At 47.9% G+C, this 19668-nt stretch overlaps 1 protein-coding gene across 2 annotated transcripts in view; it reads right to left on the minus strand.

The window, feature by feature from the left end:
• Positions 1–231: 231 nt before the first annotated feature.
• PECAM1 (platelet and endothelial cell adhesion molecule 1) overlaps positions 232–19668 on the minus strand; it is a 49846-nt gene continuing 30409 nt past the window's right edge. Inside the window, exons 12-17 of one of the 2 annotated variants that reach the window (XM_081029383.1) lie at positions 19507–19560; positions 18080–18136; positions 14216–14270; positions 12932–12988; positions 7003–7025; positions 531–1572 (exon numbers count right to left, since the gene is read on the minus strand). In XM_081029383.1, coding sequence (XP_080885509.1) covers positions 12952–12988; positions 14216–14270; positions 18080–18136; positions 19507–19560 — 203 coding nt within the window. In that variant the 3' untranslated portion in view covers positions 531–1572; positions 7003–7025; positions 12932–12951. Of the gene's footprint in view, positions 1573–7002; positions 7026–12931; positions 12989–14215; positions 14271–18079; positions 18137–19506; positions 19561–19668 lie in introns of both variants that reach the window. The other variant, XM_081029382.1, reaches the window with a different exon arrangement.

The following is a 19668-nucleotide window of genomic DNA, read 5'->3' on the forward strand; positions in this document are numbered from 1 at the left end:
TCTGAGGCTACTGGGCAGCATGGGTCCCAAGGCTTAGAGGGATGGGAGGGTGCTTTACCAGTTGGATTGCCAGATAAAATATAGGATCCTAGTTCAATTTGAATCTCAGATCAATGAATAGTTTTGTAGTACCAAATACTACATGGGATATACTTATACTCAATTAGTCAATGATCTGAAATTCAAATTTAACTGGGCATCCTGGGTTTGGGGGGGGGTTGTTATTTTTTTGCTCTATCTGACAACCCTATCTGCCAGGGAGAGCCTAGGAGTCTTCAGCCTGGAAACAAACACGGACGCACCAGCCAGTGGATATGAATGACTCAGTGTCTGAGACTCAGGTTACCTCTTAGGCTACTTCTGGCCCTGACTTCAATGAAGGACACAGAATTCCCTCAGCCTGTGTGTGACTCAGCCTGCTGATAAGGCCTGCTTCGTCCACTCTGTGACTTCAGCAGACCTGCAGAGTCCTCGAGCCCTACGGATATCCGATATGCACGTGGCCTCTCGGAAGATGACATGTCACAGGTCTGTGAAGAGTAAAAATCAAATTTATTTAATACAACATCCCTCAGGGTCCCTGCAGCTGTGTCACTGAGGCGAATGGAAGGAGCGGTCTCGGTTAGGTATGCCCACTAGTGAAATTCCACTACAAAATGGCCGCAGCCCCTCGTCACTCACTCAAGACACCATCAGAAACACCTTAAAATCTCAGGAAACCATTTCTTTAGCAAGGAATAAATAAAAAATATTAGTAAGAAAAATATGCATTTCATTTTTCTATTAAAAATAATATTTGCTGTAGGCAACCATCTTCCTGTATTTCAGCCGTCAGCATGGTAGAGGGAAAGAAAGAAAGAATATAGAAAAACAGCTTAAGAACATCTGTGCTTTGTCCAACTTATTTTCTATGTTGTGCATATCCCGGAATGAACCTCATCTTCAAGTTGACATTTCAATGGGGTCGCTCCCAAGCAGCTTTGTTTTCCCACCTGTGGTGGGTGAGGTCGTAGAGGGGTCAGGGGGCAGTTGTCTGGTCAGTGCTATGCACTTCCGAGGGACAGGACGACCCAGAACCACAGGCTGTTGAAGGACCAAAGGCAAAGAGAAAAACTAGCCCTGAAGCCAGGCCATTCGCTAGAAGAAATTGACTACAAAAAAACAAACAAAAACAAAACAGGTTTCTGTGCATGAGGGTACTTGGAAAAGTTCTTTATCTCTGTACAAGACAAAATATTCAAGTTTCAAAATATTCCGATGGCCTGCAGACTCTGAACCTCCTTCTGCTGCTCTCCACTTCCGAGGATGTTCCAATTCAGTGGGAGGTGGGCTGTGTGGGCAATTAACCAGCCCTTCTGCATCTCTTTATACCCAACATAAATGTAATAAGATGTCTTTAAGAACTGGTGACTTGACCTGAGGAATTGCTGTGGGAGCAGGGCAGGTTCAGAAATAAGTGCACAGAACTCTTGGAATGGGGAATCATCTATTCTTCCTGGAATGTGGATGTCCTCCTTTGGAGGAGCGTCCGCTCTTGCAGTCCTAAGTTCCAACCAGGGAGCCTTCCGTTCTCTGTAGGGACAGGAGACAAGACAAGGTATGGTCATATCCTTCAAGCCTGACGACTGGCCTGCTGGAAAGATGTGCAAAATTGCAGCTAGCTCTTCTCAAAGTAACCCCAAAGCAGTGCTGTCAGTTGGTACCCCTGTCCTGTGAGGGAAGCTCCCACCCACACTCATTTCTCCTTCTCTCCATGCCTGCTCTGTAGGGCCTGCAGCATCTACTCCCCATACACACATCAAACTATCAACCAGCTTCCTCAAGCACCTACTGTGCGCTCAGCACTACGTCCCATGGGTGCGACACTTCCCACAGAGCAAGATTAGTAAAGTAAAGACACCTGGCTTCTTGCTCCAGCTCTACCTCTAACATGAGATGGATCTTCTCTAGGTCTGGTTTTTTTTGTTGTTGTTGTTGTTGTTTTTAAAAATGAAGGACTGAACTCAAATGATCAAACTTAAATGTTTTAAAATTATATGATTCTGCCTTTAAAAGGAATGAAATTCTGATAGGAACAAATATTGTGTGATTCCATCTATATGAGGTACCCAGAATATTCAAATTTATAGAGACAAAGTAGGATACTGGTTGCCAGGGGCTGGGCGGCAGGGGGAAGGGCGAGTTAGTGTTAAATGGAGTTTCGGTTTGGAATGATAAAAAAGTTCTGTGGGTGGACGGTGGTGATGATTGCATAACAATAGGAATGCACTTAATGTCACTGAACTGTACACTTAAAAATGGTTAAAATGGTAAATTTTATGTTGTGTATGTTTTGTGACAATAAAAAACAAAAAACGCAAGGTTCCATATGCCATCTTGTAGTGTTCTCTAACTGCTTCATATGGTACTTATGTAACCTACCCACCCATTGGTGGCGAGACCCCAATTCAACTTAGGCACTGTTCTCTATGCTGAGGATGCAAGATCCTGCCCCCACCCTGCAATTTTATATCCTAGTAATTATTGACAAACAACGCTACTATGAAGTAGACAGTAGAAGAGGTCCTAACAAACTGTAGAAGGAGTTCAGAGGCGGTGAAATGACCCTAGCTGGGCAGTGAGGGAATCACAGAGGGCTTCAGGGAAGTGACTTTGAAGCCAGCCTCAAAGGCCGAGAGGATTTTGACAAATGGATGGAGCCATAGGGCAGGAGTGGAGCACGCTGGGAAATACTGGAGAGTAGAGGGGCCCTGGGTAAAGGTGAGCCCTGAAAAGCAGGCAGCATTTGAGTCTATGACTCTGGACCCTCCATGTACACAGGGCACCCGCTGCAGGTAGAACTCAGGGAGGCAGGAGCAGAAATTGTGGGGATTAGCTAGGGTCTTGGGAACTCCCTGGCCACGCTGGTTGGCTCCCTGACCAAGAGGCTGAGATTTGTCCCTGCTTTGTTCTGACCCTGCCAGGTCTGAGGAGATTCTTGGAACAGGATGCAGGTCTGAGGGGCTCCAGCGGGAAGCCCAAGTCTCTGCCTCCTCCTTTTGCAGGAGAGACCCTGGTAAGCGGGCCAAGAGAGCTGTGTTAGCCCCAGGGAGCTGGAGGCCCGCCAGCCTTGGCAGCTACCCTCATCCCATTTCCTCTGCTCTACTGGAGGGGTGACCTTGGTGTCCAGCCTTTCTGCAGGTTCCAGACCAAGTCCCTCCCTAGACACCTCTGCTCTTCCTCTCTGAGGGAAGCAAGTGCTTGGGCAGCTACTGGAGGACCAGCCCCCACAGACAGGAAGGGTTGGGCCACTGTCAACTGTGCCTTGGGGATTTTCAAGTGTGGACAAAAAAGGGGCCACAAACTAAACCTGACAAGCTCAGGGGAGGCCAGGATGGCAGCCCTACAAACTGAGAGACCGAAATTAACCACATAGGATGGTCTGAACATAAAAATTCCTAACTAAAAACAGGTGATGGCAAGTAGTTATATCCTGGGCCAGTAGCTTTCTTGACAAAAGTCACTCTTTACCTTAAGTAAGCCTGTCTATTGTCTTTGTGCATCTAAGGTAACACACCCTTGAAATGTCAGAGTTATCCCTTTTTCGGATCCCTCAGAGCACAACCCACTGCACCAGAGCATAAAACCACAAATCCTTCACTGTTACCTTGTTCCCCAAATACCTGTGAATGTTAATTATTAACTGTCCTGTACCCACCAGTGTAAAAGAAGTATGTGTCTCTGTTTTACTTTTTATCCAATTCCAGAGGTTTGTCGACTTTGCTCTCTCTCCAGCCTCCCTAATCTACCACCAATGGATTTCATATAACCTCATTTCCGTCTCCTCCTTTGATTCTAATGTATGAAATAAGCTGAACTGCCATTCTCTGGAACATCTTCTTAATCTGTTGAGATTTTGCTTCTTGGCAATTGTTGTCAGTTTGGCTCAAATAAACTCATTAAAATTCTCTACAGGTTTGGATGTGTTCTCCGTCGACAAAAGTAAAGGTTAAAATGCTCATATCCAAGGCCTGTGGTTAAATCAGAGGCTAGCAATCAGCCACCGAAGTACAGCCATTTTGTGGCCAGAATGTGGTACAGATGCTCTCAAAGGTCCTTTTGCTTCTAATACCCGCAGGATCCCCACTTCTAGCTTCTAGAATGTGCGCTTTACGAGCACTTCCAATGAGCTAGGTCATTTGTGCTTAGGTGCTCATTTAATTCTTACAACAACCAGGTGAGGGAATTTTCAAACCTCTTATTTACAGACCAGGAAACGGAGGCCCTGAGAGGTCAAGAAATCTTCCCAAGTGACATGGCTAATAAATGTCTAATCGGGGAAAGGTCTCTGATTTCTAAGTCAAAGCCTGGCTTTGGTTGAATCCTGTGGCTTGGGCAAGCAACTGCTACACTCCCCTCATGTGACACGGGCATTTCCAGGCCAAGTAAAGTGAGTCCCCTAGTCACGTCCCATACTACCAGAGTGCTTGATGAAAAGTACTTTAAATAATCAACCAGCTTTTCTATAGCAGTTTGCAAAGGACTTTGCACGTGTTTCTCATTTAACCCTGAAGAAACTCCTAATAGGTAGTTATTATCGCTATTGTTCTTGTCATCATCTCCACTTGACAGAGTGGGAAGCTTAGGCTGGAGGAAGACAGCGTCCCCCAAAAGATGGCTGGAGATTTGGATCTCACACTCCAGTCTTGATCACAACTCCTGGGCAGTTCCCATTGCAGCCTAGCTGCCAGCTGGCTCCCAGGAGGGAAGGAGGTGAACTGTACATAGGAGTTGCCTTTTTTTCAGTAAGAAAGCAGAGTTCTTTCCAAGATCTCAAGACCCAGGCAGGTCTAGATTCACCCCCTTTCATTTAAGTACAGGGTGTTCTCTTTCACGTTATCTGTCTGCCTTGGCCACAAACACAATTTATAAACAAGGCAAAAATGGTAGAGGAAAATGAAGTCAGAATGTGCCATTGAAGTGAGTCAAACAATACTAAATTAGTATTTGGCTAAGTGGCTATCTCATTGTTAAGATATTTCCTCCAATATGTTTTCAGAAGCAGCAGCCATTAAACAACTGGGAATGATCGCCAGGTTTGATTTCAGGAAGGAAATCCCCTCCCATTTCCCTACTGGGCAATTCAATTAATTTTCTCCTGACCCTCACCAGCTGATTATTAGGGAAATTATACCTGTTTCTTTTATAAACAAAATGCATTTGCTTAAAGATTCAAAATTCCTTCCCAACGGCTGGGAACCCCTGTGCTTCTGCCAAAAGTCTAGTACTTTGGAGAGCAGGACCAGCTATGTGGGCATTCAGAAACATCCTGGGAGCAGACTCTGGGCCCACTGGCTGGCTTCTGGGGGAAGGGAAAGTTCTGTCTGTCCTAGAGCTTGGAGCCTTTGCCCAGAGAGACCTTTGGGATTGAAGACAGAGTAAATAAGTTGGTTCTGCAGGTACAGCAGATCTGCCTTGGGTGGACACAGCCATGCTTATTGCAATGGAGAATGTCTCTTCATCTGGGTGCCACACTGCCCATGGAACAACGTTCTCACCTTCCTCTCTCTCAAAGCCCTGTGGTTGGGACAATGACATCACTTTTTGGAGAGAGCCTTGTGTCATGTACTAGCTGGGGAATCGGGAGACTTAGATTCTAGTCCAAGCTCTGCTATTAACTAGCGGGGTGACCCTGAGCAAGCTGTTCTGCCAATTCAGGCCCGTTTTCTCCTAAAAATTGGGCTCCCTGCCCTTTCCATGCAACAGTCTCTGATTTCAGAAGTCTGGGTGGGTTAGGCTAGAAAAAGACATTCATTTCATTCCTCTTTTCCTTAAATTGATAGCTTTTCTCCATAAAAAGAATGTCAACGGCTTCCTGTCTGTCAAAAGCATAATGAGTTCTGTTTTACAAGAATTCAGACTCAGGCAAAACAAAGGAAGCCAAGGGCTCCCTTGGAAGGGCTACCAGCAATCTTGCTGAAAGTTCTTTCCAGCCCTTAAAGAAACAGTTTGTGAGGCAAATCCCTCATCTCTTAAGAAGCTAGCTGCCCATTTGGTTAACTCCTGCACTGCTGGGTGGTTCATTAAAAGGGTGGGAGTAGGAAGACTCCGTGGAGAGAAATGGGTCTTTGCAAAATTTAAACTTGAACTTCTACATTTCTTTTAAACATTTTCACATGCCAAGTAGCAGCTTCCTAAATCTTCTGTCTCCTACAGAATGAAACCTCCTAATGAGGCATTCAACCCTTTAATGCAAGCCCTAAGTTACCTTTCCCCATCACGTGTAACTGTAACCCTCTTTTCCTCCCATTCTGAGCTGCTTGAAATTGCTGCATCCCCACACCTTTGCTCCTGTTGAGCTTTCTACCTGGACCCTGCTGTAATCCGACTCCTTCTTCCTGACCCATCCAAATGACCCCTTCCTTGGTGACAAGACGGTTAACCAGGCAGAATGCAGCCCCTCTCTTCTGTATCTGTACTCCGTGGTGTAGCTGTTATCACCCTGCTTTCTCATCAGTGATAACTCGTCTGAGTCCCTCACTGGGTTAGGAACCTGGAGTGTTGCCTGCAGTACAGGGCCTGGTGTGTAGGAGTGACTGGCATAGACTCTTAAGAGTTGAAATGAGCAGCTGGATCGATGCCCCGTGCACCCAAGCATACCACCCCCACCCCCCCAATCTGCCTTACTTCCCAAGCCTGAACCCTGGACTAGGAGGAAATATGTACTTTGCCTGTTTGCAGCTAAGTGCCCTAGATTCCCAATTCTCTGGGGGCACTTCCAGGGTCTCTCATTATATGTGGGCTGAGATGTAATGATGGAAACAGTGGGAGAGAATATCTGAAACCACAACTGGCCCAGAAAACCTGGCAAGCCTGATGACCAAATCTCCACCGGCCCTGGTGTAAAACAGACAAGGCCAGTACAAGGCCAGTACAGGGGAATGCAGAATCTGGGTGAGTCTGGAAATATTTCACTGTTCAATAGACTTAAAAAATAATAATGCATATGAAATGTGTACTTACAGAATGTCTGTTTCCCATGAAATCTGTAAAACAAAGGATAACAGGGAGGTGAGCAATGCAAAGCAAGCGTGTTTGGCTCTCCCGACCCCAACATCTCAGAGGTTGAGCCCGTAAAGAAAAGGGGGGATGACAGAAGGAGACACAGGACCAGCAACCTTACGAGGTGCCCAGGTGTATGGCTCCGGAGCCCTGCAGCTCCATGTGACAAGCATATAATGTCCCTGGCAGCTCATTTGACATTTTAAACAATTAAAACAAAAATTAGTACCACCTGTTGTTTTAGGGAGGAAAACACTGAAAACTATAGAAAAGTGGAAAGTAGCAAATAAAAAGTATCTCTGTTCCCCTTTTCAGACCCTCTTGACACTTTTGTCTTCCTGTCATTTTCTGCTATGAGTGGACCTTCTTTTGGAGTTATCATTATACAGTATATGCCATTTTCTAGCTTATCTTCTTCACTTAACATGACTTTATAAACATTTTCTGGAAACTTCTTAAACATCATTGTCAGCAGTTCCGTAATAGTCACTGGATGGATGTGTAATTGTTTAATTAACCAGTTCCTTACTTTGAAAATTTAGGTTCTTTCCAAGTTTTTTGCTATTTTTAAATAATGCTGCCAGTATACTCTTTAGGAATAGAGCTATTTCCATTTTTCTTACTAGTTTGTCCATTCCAAGGAGTGGGATCATTGGAACAGAAAGTATGAGCATCACTGACTCTCGTGGCATGTATGACCCAAGTATGTCTGAAGGACAGGGCCGCCACGTCCTCTTCCCCTGGGAGCCTCATCTCAACTGTCTGGAGACCACACCATCTTCTAACCAGAATGCATGCTGGGACTGGCTGGCCTGGCCAGCCTGCAACGGTGAAAATGGCCCTGGCCAAATATCAGGAAGATGAGAGTGAGGGTGAGAACAGGAGACCCTGCGATGAGGGTGAGTGGCCCCTGCCTATATTAGGTAGAGATAGTTTTCACTATAAGAGGCAAGAGAGGGGTAGGGTTTGCCCCACGAAGAGCAGAGTTTCTGAATGGGCAGTGGCCCACTAGATGGGGCTGGTTCCCATGTACTATGGACATAGACATGAAGACCGAGAAGCCACAGAATCTCTTGCTACCTGGGAAAGGCTCCGAGAAAAGATGTAAGGATTGGGGGTAGTTGCCGTTCTTGAAGCAGGTGGAGGGCCTCCCTGAGTCCTCAGTCTTATGGGAGGGAAGCTCTCCAAGGGGCCTTGGTTTCTACTCAGCCACTCAAGCTCAAATCCAGTCCCTTCTGAACCTCAGGCAGTCTTGGGGCCCATCTGTCACAACCCCTCTGTTTCTTTCTCTAATTTAAAAATATCCTGTTTCCACAAGTCCACTTCCCCCTCAAACTCTTTCTTATCACAGCTCTATTGTGAGTCCCCTCTGGAGGGAACAGGGCCAGAAGTTCCTAAGGGGCCCCCTCTGTCCTGGCTGGGCCAGAGGCAGGCGTCAACAGCCAAATGGATGAATCAGCCCAATCACGAAGTCGAGCCATTGTGTAAACTTCCACACATTGAGTGAGCCTAGGCAGCACCCCACCCCCACCCAAAATCTGACCTGGGAGGGCCTGAAAGACCCCATGCTTCCTGCTCCCCCCAAAGCCCCAAGTGCTCTGGAATGGGACACAAGAGGGAAAGAGCCTCAGACTGTTTCCTAAAGCAATCTGAACACGAAATACTCAAATATGAGTATGCTGGTAATACCGATGGAATACCAGGTTTGTGCACACCTGTAGTTTTCTTTTTGATAATAGAGGAACCAACCTAAAAATGGAATCTGGAGGCAGTATTCAGTTTTGTTGTTGTTTTCACAGAGTACTTTTTTTACCCTCTCAAATTCTTAGCCTGGATTGCTCTGGGCCTTGTGGGATGAATGCGAGACTGGCCCTCAAGCGCTCTTCTCTCCCCCACAGATGGAACATGGCACAGAGACCCTCTGTTCTTTTTTCTCAATGGCCAGCCTCTCTTGGCATACTGGATTTCTCCCCCTTAGGAAACATCTGCGAGTTTGAATTCCAGGCAAAGAGAAAGCAGAAAGTGGAGTCTGAGCGAGCAGATACTCAGATGGGAAGATGGGCCCTGTCTTACCCAGAAGACATAGGTTAGTGTCTGGAGCAGGACTTGGCATCTTTTCCCAGGGCTTCGAATGGTCAGGTGGGGTGTGCTCAGGACATTACCCACGGTGGGCACAGGGCATCTAAAGAGGAAAACCAGCTTCCCATTGGAAGACTCACAGGAGATGAACCCCTCTAAGCCCGGGTTTCTCCACATTGGCTCTACTCACATTCTCGTATGGATATTTCTTCGTTTTGGGGGTTGTCTATATATTGTAAGATGTGTAGCAGTGTCCCTGGCCTCCACCCATTAAATGCAGTAGCACCCCTTCCCACCCCCTCAAGTTATGACAATCAAAAATGTCACCAGATATTGCCAAATGTCTCCTGCATTGAGAATCCTGGGCCAAACTGTGGAAATCTCATCCAGACCTGAGTTCTTTCACAGGGAAGAATTTGACTGTGTTGCCAATTGTAACAAACCACTTTACCCTTCTGTTTTTAAAATCCAGCTTAAATACACATCAATAGTTTTGCTTCGGATGACCTACCAGCCATTTTTATCGAGCACTTTCAGAATAAGCTGGAACACTATAAAACGTCAAGTGCTGAATCAGAGCAAAGATGTAAAGCTTCCTGACCAGAAATAGCAGTTCATCTGAGGCTCAGCCAGGCCATGGACAGCCATGTGTTTACAGAGAGGCTCCCTCCTCAGCTATACTTTCTCTTTTTGTTCTTGTCACTAGGAGAGCGCTAAGAGAACAAGGGGGAGGAAAAGAAAATGAAACCGTTCCTTGGCTTAGCTGGCACCCATCAGAGGAGGAAGTCAATGAGAGAAGACAGGTGTATGTGGTGGGGGTCGAGGGGTGGGTTGGGTTTGATTGTAGGTCCTCTGGCAACCCAGAGCGCCAAAGTTATGAATGGACAAGGCCTGGGAAGATGCCGCTATCTAAATCAGGAGAACTCAGGAGTCCCAGATCATCTCGCATCAATTCCAAGGTTCCAGGGGATGGGAGTAAACTGAGTCTAATCATGTGTTTAGAGAGGAAGGTACCAAACTGTACCCTGCTTTCTTTAAACGCTCACCTTTCAGGACCACCTACATGACTGCTTCAGAAGGGACATAAAACAAATTGATTTTCCCATTTCTGGTAAGCCAAATCACAAGCCATGTCTAGAGCTGCTGTTACTGACTGGGATTTGCAAATAATTGAAAAGAGAAGAACTTTAGGAAAATCTCCACTTGCAGATCTAAATGATGAGGCCATCATGAGCGTTTTCTCCATTCTCCTAAGAAAGCTGGAGGTTACAGAGGTGCAAAGGCTCTCAATGTGGATTCTTTCTGAATGTAATTTTCCTAGTTTTGAGAAGTTGTCGTTTCTAGTTCCTTCCCTAACACGTAGCAACAGTTCGAGAGGGAAAAACTCAAAGATCAAGAGGTTTGCTTGCCTTAGACTACGAGGTAATTGCTGGGACAAGAAGATATTAGCTTAACTACATGTCAGCATAATAGTGGGCTCCGAACAGAACAGCAGTCTTGCTTGACCATGGCCGGGACCCAGCAGGAACTACTGAGCTGGAAGAGATGCTCCCCCTTCCTCCCCATTTTAAAAGAACCCACCTGCCTACCACAGTCCTTCCTTACCCACCCAAGGGCCACACACACTCCCGAGGAACATTGAGGTGATCACTCTGTAGCCCCGTGATCACTTCCACACGGATCTGGGGCATTTTGTTGAAAATTACTGAGAAAACTAACTCCCTTGGGAGACGTCAGGGGTGGGGATCAAGTCATATAACCCAGTAAGGGCAGAGCTGAGACCCAACCCCAGGTTTCCTTCTCCTACTTAGGATATTCCCATCAGGGTCACAGTACAGAGAACCACCAGACTGGACTCCAGCCAATATGAATGCAGCAGAAACATAGTAAGTTGGCCCCTGAGATGCATGACTTGAAGAGAAAACTCAGGCTTAGAAGCAAATATCTCAGATATTTGGGGTCTCAGAGTCAAGGGTGAGTAAAGGATTAGGATTGGCTGCAAGGGACCCAGGGAAGTGACTGACTGCCCTCTTCCTACCAACATGTTCAGGGGAAACACTTCTGGACTGACCAAGGCATAAACAGATGACCGAGTTCCAAATGCCAGCACACTGATTCTTTGAATGTTATAATTGGAAGGCAACTTAAGATCATTCTTTCAACCACCTCCTTTGACAGATAAAAAAGCTGCGCTTAATCAAATTCACAGAGACACAAAGTAGCATGGTTGTTGCCAGGGGTTGGGGAGAGTAGGGAGTTACTGGTTAACGGGTATGAAGTTTCAGTTTGGGAAGATGAAACACTAGAGATGGATGGTGGTGATGGCTGTACAATATTGTGAATGCACTGAGTGCCCCTGAAATGTATACTTACAAGTGGTTAAAACGGCAAGTGTTAGGTAGATTTTTATCACAGTTGAAGGGGAGAAAAAAAGCTAAAGTCAGGATTACAAAGACCTGGTGCCTCCACCGCCTACAGACCCCCTCGCCCGCCGACAATCCTTAGCCAGCAGCCCAACACTCTCTCCGGGCACCTGGTCCTACCCAGAGCCCCGCCCCGGGGCTGCTTCTTGGAGGCAGGCCTACCCCATGCCCTTTTGCTTATCTAGAGGAGCAGTTTTCCTTTGTATCACTCAGGGGAAAAAGGGGGTTTAAGAGCCAGAACTACGCCCTGCGAGCCATTTCCCAAAATAGCCAGCCCTGAAGTGCAGCTGGCTGGAAGAAGCTGGGAACTGAGAAATTAAGATGGGGAAGAATACAAAATTAACAAGGAAAGGTTAGATACGACTCAGCTCTGCACTCGGCCTGCTCACTGACCTGTCCAGGAATCCAGCTCCCCACGAAGGCCCTTATTTTATCGTGGGTCAGCCCTCCCCTTCACAGGTACATGTACGTACACACGTACACACACACACACACACACACAGGAGTTTCTGGGTTATCTCTGCTGGCCAACCCTGAGTGATCTGGTGCACTCAGAAGGAAGCTGAGAGCATATAGAAGATGGTTCTAAAAGTGTGGTCCCCGGGCCAGCAGTAGCAGCAGCACGTGGGAATTTACTAGAAATGCAAATTCTCATCCCCACTGCAGACCTACTGAATTGAAAATGCAGGAGGTGGTGCCAAGCCATCTGTGTTTCAACAAACGTGGAGAACCCTTGAGCTACATTTAAGCTCATGTCCCTCCTTTCACAGAGAAGGTAGGCGAGGACCCCACAGGTTCCATGACTCCCCCCTGGGTCACCCAGACCATAGCAGACTGTTACTCTCAACTTCTAAAGTAGGCAGAGCTGAATCCTCTAATTAAGTTGATGATAATGTGGAAACCAAACAAAGAAAGCTGGAAAATGGAGAAGCACGCAGTCAAGTGGTTTGGCAACCCAGAGAAGGCTAGTCAAGAGCACGCTGTGCAGCCAGGCTCCCCGCATGCAAATCCCTGCTCCGCCACCGCTGGCCTTGGGACCAGGAAGAAGGTATTAAATCCCTGGGCCCATTTCCCCACCTGCAGAGCAGGAGGAATAACAGTTTCCATCAGCCCTATGATGATTCTGAGGATTAAATGAGTGTAGGACAGTAAGAGGACAAGAACAAAAAGAGGAATCGGCAAGGCCTACAGCCTCCTCCTGGAGTAGCAGCTGTGCTGGAAACGCTCAGGAACTCTCTCGGCTTCCAGGACGGAAACCTCCTAGGAAGTGGATGCGCCGGCTTTCGCAGAAGCACTATGGTTTTGGCTATAAGACCCAGTGCTCGCTCCTCCCTCAACCCACCAGGCTGTGCCCACCAGGCTGGGGGAGTCAGGGGCCCCTCACTCACCAGGGTCAGCTTTCCGGATTTCACTGTACACTGTCTCCGTGCCCTTCGTTCTCAGACCTGGAAAGGGACCAGGCATAGGTCAGTAGCTGCCGCCGGTCACCAGGGCAGCCCACTGCCAAAGCAAGAAAACATCTGAGGCTCCCCAGGTAAGTCGGCACCCCACTACCCTCCCCCACAAGTGCCATCTCCAGGAGAGTCTGGAGACCTTGTCACCACTAAGCCTGGGCCATTTCTTGGCTTTAGAAGATTCTGGTCTAACCAGTGTCACTCTGCCTGGAAGTACAAGGTCAACAGGTTACCTTGGGAACGCTGGACCTGAGGGGTCGCAGGTGGAGAGGGCCCCAACACAGGCCTGCAGCCTCCGGCGCAGTGGCCCCACCCTCTTTCCCTGCCATTGTGTCCCTGTGTCTAGCTGCTCTGTCAGCCCCTCCCAGGATCTGGGTTACAACCTGAGCATTGTCTGTGACTAAGGATCAGCTGGGACTGAGAACCACGTACAAGTGTAGAAGTGGGGCTAGTTGATGTCACAGGCCAACACCTGGGCCTCACCGCAGATTCTGACAGAATCGGTCAGGGCTGAATTGGTCTGATTGAATTGGCCTGGCTTTGGTGGTTTTTAAGAGCTCCCTAGGGGATTCTAATACGCAGATGGTCGAGATTCTCTGGTCTGGATCCTTTAGAAACAGCAGAAGCAGCAGACGAGGTGAGCAGCCCGGGGAGTGGACTCCCCCCAGAGAAGACACGATGATTTGGGAGACAAAGAGCTTGTCATGCGGGGACTCAGGTCCCGCCCCCGACACAAAAACGCAGGACATGGTGAGGCCAAAAGGGAACACCCACGGAGCCATAGATAGGGGAATCATACCACTATATTCTCGCTGGTGGCTGGGTCAGAGACACAGGAAACAGGAGTCACATGATTCACAAACTGCCGTCCACTTCCCTGCCAACCAACCAACCAACCTCACTTGCTAACTGCAATCCGTGCTTGCCAGCTTAGCCACAGAAGTTATATCAGTGGCCAATGGCTAACTGGTTGCAGCTGATGGCCAACTATTCACAGCTGATGGCCATCTACTACCCGAGCCAGCACCTTTCCACGTGAGGCAGAGCCTGGAAACTGCTCTCTGGCGCTCTGTCCCCACAGAGGTCTTGTATGGCCATCAGTTTATGTATATGCACAGCTGTATACGCACACATATACTCATAGCACACCTACATGCATCGTACACACATATATGGTACGTACACACACAGTATGCACATAGAAACGTGCACACTCACCCACAAACCCTCAGGAAACAGGGTGGAACACAGTCACTTCCCTGGCTCCTTTCACCTGCACAAAGGACCAGGAAGCCTCATTAATGAAAGTCAGCTGATGCCATGTTGCCAGTATTCTTTCCCTACAGATTGGGAAACGGAGCCCCAGACAGGATAAAATGCTTCCTGCTGCCTCCATCAGCACCATGTAGATGTAGCAGATGGCTGGGGCACACCCATGGCCTCTAACTGCACTGAGATACCCTCAACTCACCATGCTCCAGGGATATCCCCCTCCTGCCCCTGACCCTGCAGAACCTCCTCCACTACCTACATGGCCCTTTCTCTTTGCCCCATTCTTCCTCGTCCTCTAAGCCCCAGGTCAAGCTTTGGTTCTGCACTTGAATGCACACACCCTCACACACCTAATACTCCCTCATGCACTCACCCCTGCCCTGTGCCCTGGGCAGTTACGTAGGCCTCCTGTGCTCTCACAGCACTCCGAGGACACCTACCCATGACACACTGACATTATTTGTCCCCATGACTGTCTCTCCGGTGGACCCAGAGCTCCTCCAGGGCAGCGCCTGAGGTTGTGTGCACCTCCCAACCCCAAGTCCTACACAGCTACCTGGAGACACTTGCAAAGGTTTGATGTGACAGTGAAGGCACCGGTCAGTGTCTCTAGGTGTTTCTACCTCAGACCCACGACCTTCGGGAAGGTCTTGGTGTAATCACCCCAATCCTTGAGGGTTTTGCTTTTAGGATTAAAATCCCGGTTATTCATTGTACACGGAATGGTGGGGGCTGTTGTGTGAGAAACTGAGAGAAAGCCTTGGGGGTGGTTCAAATCACAACAGCTGAACTTGGGGCACTTGGGGTGGCCAGGGCCCTGCAGAGGGCATTGTAGTGACTCCCCCAGGGCACAGAACATTCCGTCGGATGGCTGAGATACCTGATGGGAAGAACTCCTGCCTTTTTCTAAGAGAACAGCAGAGATGCCCACACCACTCGCCCTCCACGACACAGATCTGGGAGTGTAGAGGGAAGTTCCAGGGGCCTCCATATCTGCTGGGGGGTCTACCACATCCTCAAGGGATGCGCCACTCCATGTCAGGCCTGGCAAGTCACTCACTGAGTGTGACCCTATTGCCCACTGTGTGCCAGGCCCCGCGAAAAAGGAAAAGGTGAATTGGACTTGGTCCCAGCTTTTGGGAGCTTCAGGCTGTGTGGCAGATGGGCGCAACAATAGTGCTGCCGGACACTGGGTCCACCAGGGTCTCTGCGGGCTCATCCTCTGACCCAGCCCCCCATGGAAATGGGGGGAGCAGGGGTGGAGAATGGAGTGTGGGGGCTGAGAGGCCAAGTCGGGGGCCTGATGCCCCAGGCGCATCAGGGGTGGCCAGCAGACTTCTCTGGTCACCTTGGGGACACTCTAACACCCTCTGGACCTGAGAGCTGCACTCAACTCCCTTTCATCTCATAACGGCATATCAGCCTGGGCAGTACGGTGGCTGCCACTTCTTGGTTGCGTTGCAAAGCCAGATCTGCCCAGTGGTTTCTCCTGCTGCCCCCTCACCCCACTTCTGCCCAGCTCAGTGACGGGTAGGGAGCTGCCAGCACATCACTCTCCCCTCCCCTCACTGCTCCCCAGCAGCAGCTGCCTGCTAATGACTAAACCAGCCAACAGGCTATTTGTCTCTGCTGTCAGAGGTATTTCCGGATGGAGCTTTATTTTGGCTTGTTTTTCTCTATTAACAGAGATGGTTTCAACATCATGGGGTTTTCCCAGCAATTAGCCTCAGAGCAAACATGCAGCAAACCGGGGTTCCTTCCTGCCCCTTCTCCACCCCCAAGGGACCACTTGGTCCACTGCCAGCCAGGGTTAGAAATGGACATAGTCCCCATCTCCTCCTCCATCCCAACTGTGGAAGAGGGAAGCCTTGAGGACAGGGAACTGGGTTGGCAAGACCAGGTCAAGTTTACTCACCACCAGGCTTGCACCCTCAAAGCCCTTTCCTCACCTGGCAACGACCCACTCAAGACAAAGCAAGGGGACAGCATCATAGGCCAGGCCTGCCCTCCCCCACCGTCCTTAGCTGCCAAAGAGGCTGGGTCCAGAAAACTCAGCGTGAGTCCTCTAGCTCTACTGAGGCACCCACAGCCCACATAGCACCTTTGTACAACCTTGCAGCTGAACAGCTTGGCAAGAAAAGAGCCCCTGCCTCACCCTGTCCTACTTCTCTTTTTCCCTTCAACATCGCCCGTCCCCGACCCTCAAGCCAGAATTACATCAGATCCACTAACATGGAAACATTCCCTAAGGAACCCTTTTCCAAGCACAAAACCCTGCTTCCTTCTTCCTCCCTCAGTGTCCTTAAATCCTCAGCCTTCTAGCCATCAGGCACCGCCCTCATAATTCTCCCTAGCCCTGGCCCTCCTGGCAGCAGAGTAAGGGCAGGACCTGGCCCTCTGTGGGGAGTATCAGAACCTCAAGGCCAGAGCCCAGGGCAATCACTGTCAGCTTGAGTGCTCACCTTCTTTGTCCCCTTCAGGCTGCAGCTTAAATGTCACCCCTCAAACAGGCCTCCTGGGACCACCCAAGCCAGGTACACCTTTCATGCTTTCTCATTGCAGCTCTTTCTCCCCCTTCTAAGCATTTACTGTAACCTGAAACAGTTCATTCTTTGGTTCCTTGTTTTCCCAGCTCCTTCCTATACCTCCATGAAAGGGACCACATGTGCACCTTTGCTGCTGGCCCATCCTTCATTTGTTAATTCAACAAGTGAATTACTTGACAATGAAATGAAGAAAACTTCAGGCCTGCTATGGCCCCCGCGCCTCCCAGGTCCAGTGCGGACTTAGAAGTGTGATGCCCTGTGCAGTCCTGCAGACTGGGCTGCATTAACCCTAAGGGCCACTCTGCCTGCAGACTGTAGGAAGGGCAGCCCAGTTGAGCAGCTCACAGCCGAGGGGCTGTAAGGGACAGCGCCATTTGGAGGCTTCTCTGCCCACACCTGCTGACATGGTACCTGAACCTAAGGGAAGAAGGAAGCAACCCAGAACTCTTCCCAGATCGTAGAGCAGGAGGTGACAGGAGAGCACCATCGCCACGTGGCTCTGGCTGATGCTACACAGGGTTGGTTTGGAAAACAGCCCCAGGCCTGCCTGGCTGAGTGAACACCACCTGGCCTTAACCTCAGCAGGAAGATGAATGCATGGCAATAGCCCTGAGAATGTCCCGGCAGCTGAGATTGGTGTTCTAGTGTTTGCTGTGGACTGGCCCACTCTGAGCCAGGCTCCCCAGCACAGAATCTGAGCTAGGGACCTCTAGGCCAGCCCCCGAGAGGACCATGCACATAAAAACAAAACCAGAAGCTAAAGCCAGCACCACTGTTACATAGAAAGGGATTCTGTGCATCCAAAAGCCTTTGCCCAAGTGTTCCTTTAAATAGCAAAGCCCTCACCACCTTCAAACATGCATTTCATTTATACATGCTCAGGCTACCAGCAGCTTTTTAAGGAAGATGCTGGGATTGAGCAAGGAGCATACCTCTGAAAGAAAGCCCAAACACCCAGGAGTGAGGCTGACCGCAAAAAGTCTCTCAATAAACACATTTCTTAGCACTTAGTAATTGCTCAATAAAATGCATCCATTATTAGTATGATAAATAATAGTTAATGAAATTTTACACCTTAAAGCCTGGGCAGCAGTCTTTGTTCCTGCCTGGGACATGTCCAACAGGTCTGTCTGCTGACCACCTTCCGTCTGAGTGACTGAGGGTGACTAGGCTCTTGTTCCTGGGTCACAACCCACCCCACCCTGCATGTCTATACCCAGGGAGAGAGCAAAGTGTGGAGAACCACTTGAGTGATGGCATTTACCTTCGTGAGGCTCACATGAGGTCACTTCCACTTCTGTGTACTCCAAGGTCATAGGCTCTGCTCAAAGGAACCATAGCACTCTGTGGTTAGACAGAATCTCCTGGGGACAGAGGGGCTCACACCACATTAGATATTTCCATTCAAATGATTAAAGTATTCCGTATTTTCAGGGGGGAGCCAGAACAGGTATAACTCCATTCTAAGTGGGCGAGAGACCTCAGTCTGGGCAAGGCAATGATTCTGTACTCCCCAGGGTATGGAAGGACCCTCCTGCCTGGGTCCCTCTTGTTTCTGCAGTGGGAGGATTGGTAAAAATCTTAAGTCGATACAGAAAACAACCAGTATCAGCCCCCGCAGTTAACTCTAGAAGGCTCCATGGCCACAGGCATAGAAAGCCATCTCCAAGATGGAGAGGATCTCCGGAAATAGGGAATAGCATCCTCAGCCTAACAAAATGCTCTCAGATTGTGAGGCATATGCATAGAAAAACAAGTTAATGAAAGTGGTCAGGGTGCCACAGTGAAATCTAGTAAACTAAGTTTGTCTTCAACTCAGTGTAACATTATTGTTTTATTTTTGAAGCCCCAAAGAATCAGGGTTTCCCACCAGCAACTAAAACAGTGATTCTGCAGTCAAGGTGTTTACAGAATCCATGTAGTTCTTCAGAGTTTTAGTTCCCATGATAGCAGCCCCAAGGGGAAAGGAATTTTGAAAAATGATTTAGCCCAATCCTTTTGTGCATTAGGCAGAAGCAAGCAATCTATTTATTCATTGTCTTAAAAAATTAACATCACTGCTATTTTATTTTAAAGTGTACTTTTAATTTTTATGAAGTATTTAGTAGATGCAAAAAAAATATGTGTAAGTTACATATAAAATGTAAATATAAAAATACACTTATAAAACATAAATAATTTAATAAATAACAGTGTATACCATCACTTTTTTAAGAAAAAGGAATTTTCATTACTTTTTGAAGTACGCTGTGTGCTTCTCCGCCACCCCAGACCCTTAATACTTTCTTTCTGGCTTTATTGAGACATAATTGACATAAAACATATGTAAGTTTAAGGTGTACAACCTGTTGATTTGCAGTGATGCTATTTTGAAAAAACACCTCCTCTTCTACTGTCCAAGAGAAAGGAGATCCTCCTAACCTTATTCAGTAGCCCATTCTGATTTAGGAAGTTCCTTTTTGGGTACAACCCAGTTCTTTCCCACTGGAATTTAGATTACTTTCCTATTTCAACACTAGATAGCATCCTTGGAGAAAGCAAACAGCCATCTTCATTTTACTATCAGCTAGTGACAGGATCATTAAGAGAGGTGGGGAAAATATCCACAGGTCTTAACAGTTTTAGTTTTTTTCCTAGGGGTCTTTTTAATATCAAGTTTTCTAATTAAAAAAACCCAAATTCGATAATTACCTTTATTTTCATTCATTGGTTTCATCGCGTGGTTTCCAATGTCTTCATTGTAACCTAGTTGAAAAATAACAATTTTTATGGGTGACAATGGAAATTCTAGTTTTCTATGTAATTAGAAAAAAAAAATTCAGTGCCGCTAACAAAGGAAGTCACAATGTAGTT

This window comes from Rhinolophus hipposideros (assembly GCF_964194185.1).
Source record: "Rhinolophus hipposideros genome assembly, chromosome: 20".
Lineage (NCBI taxonomy): Eukaryota > Metazoa > Chordata > Mammalia > Chiroptera > Rhinolophidae > Rhinolophus > Rhinolophus hipposideros.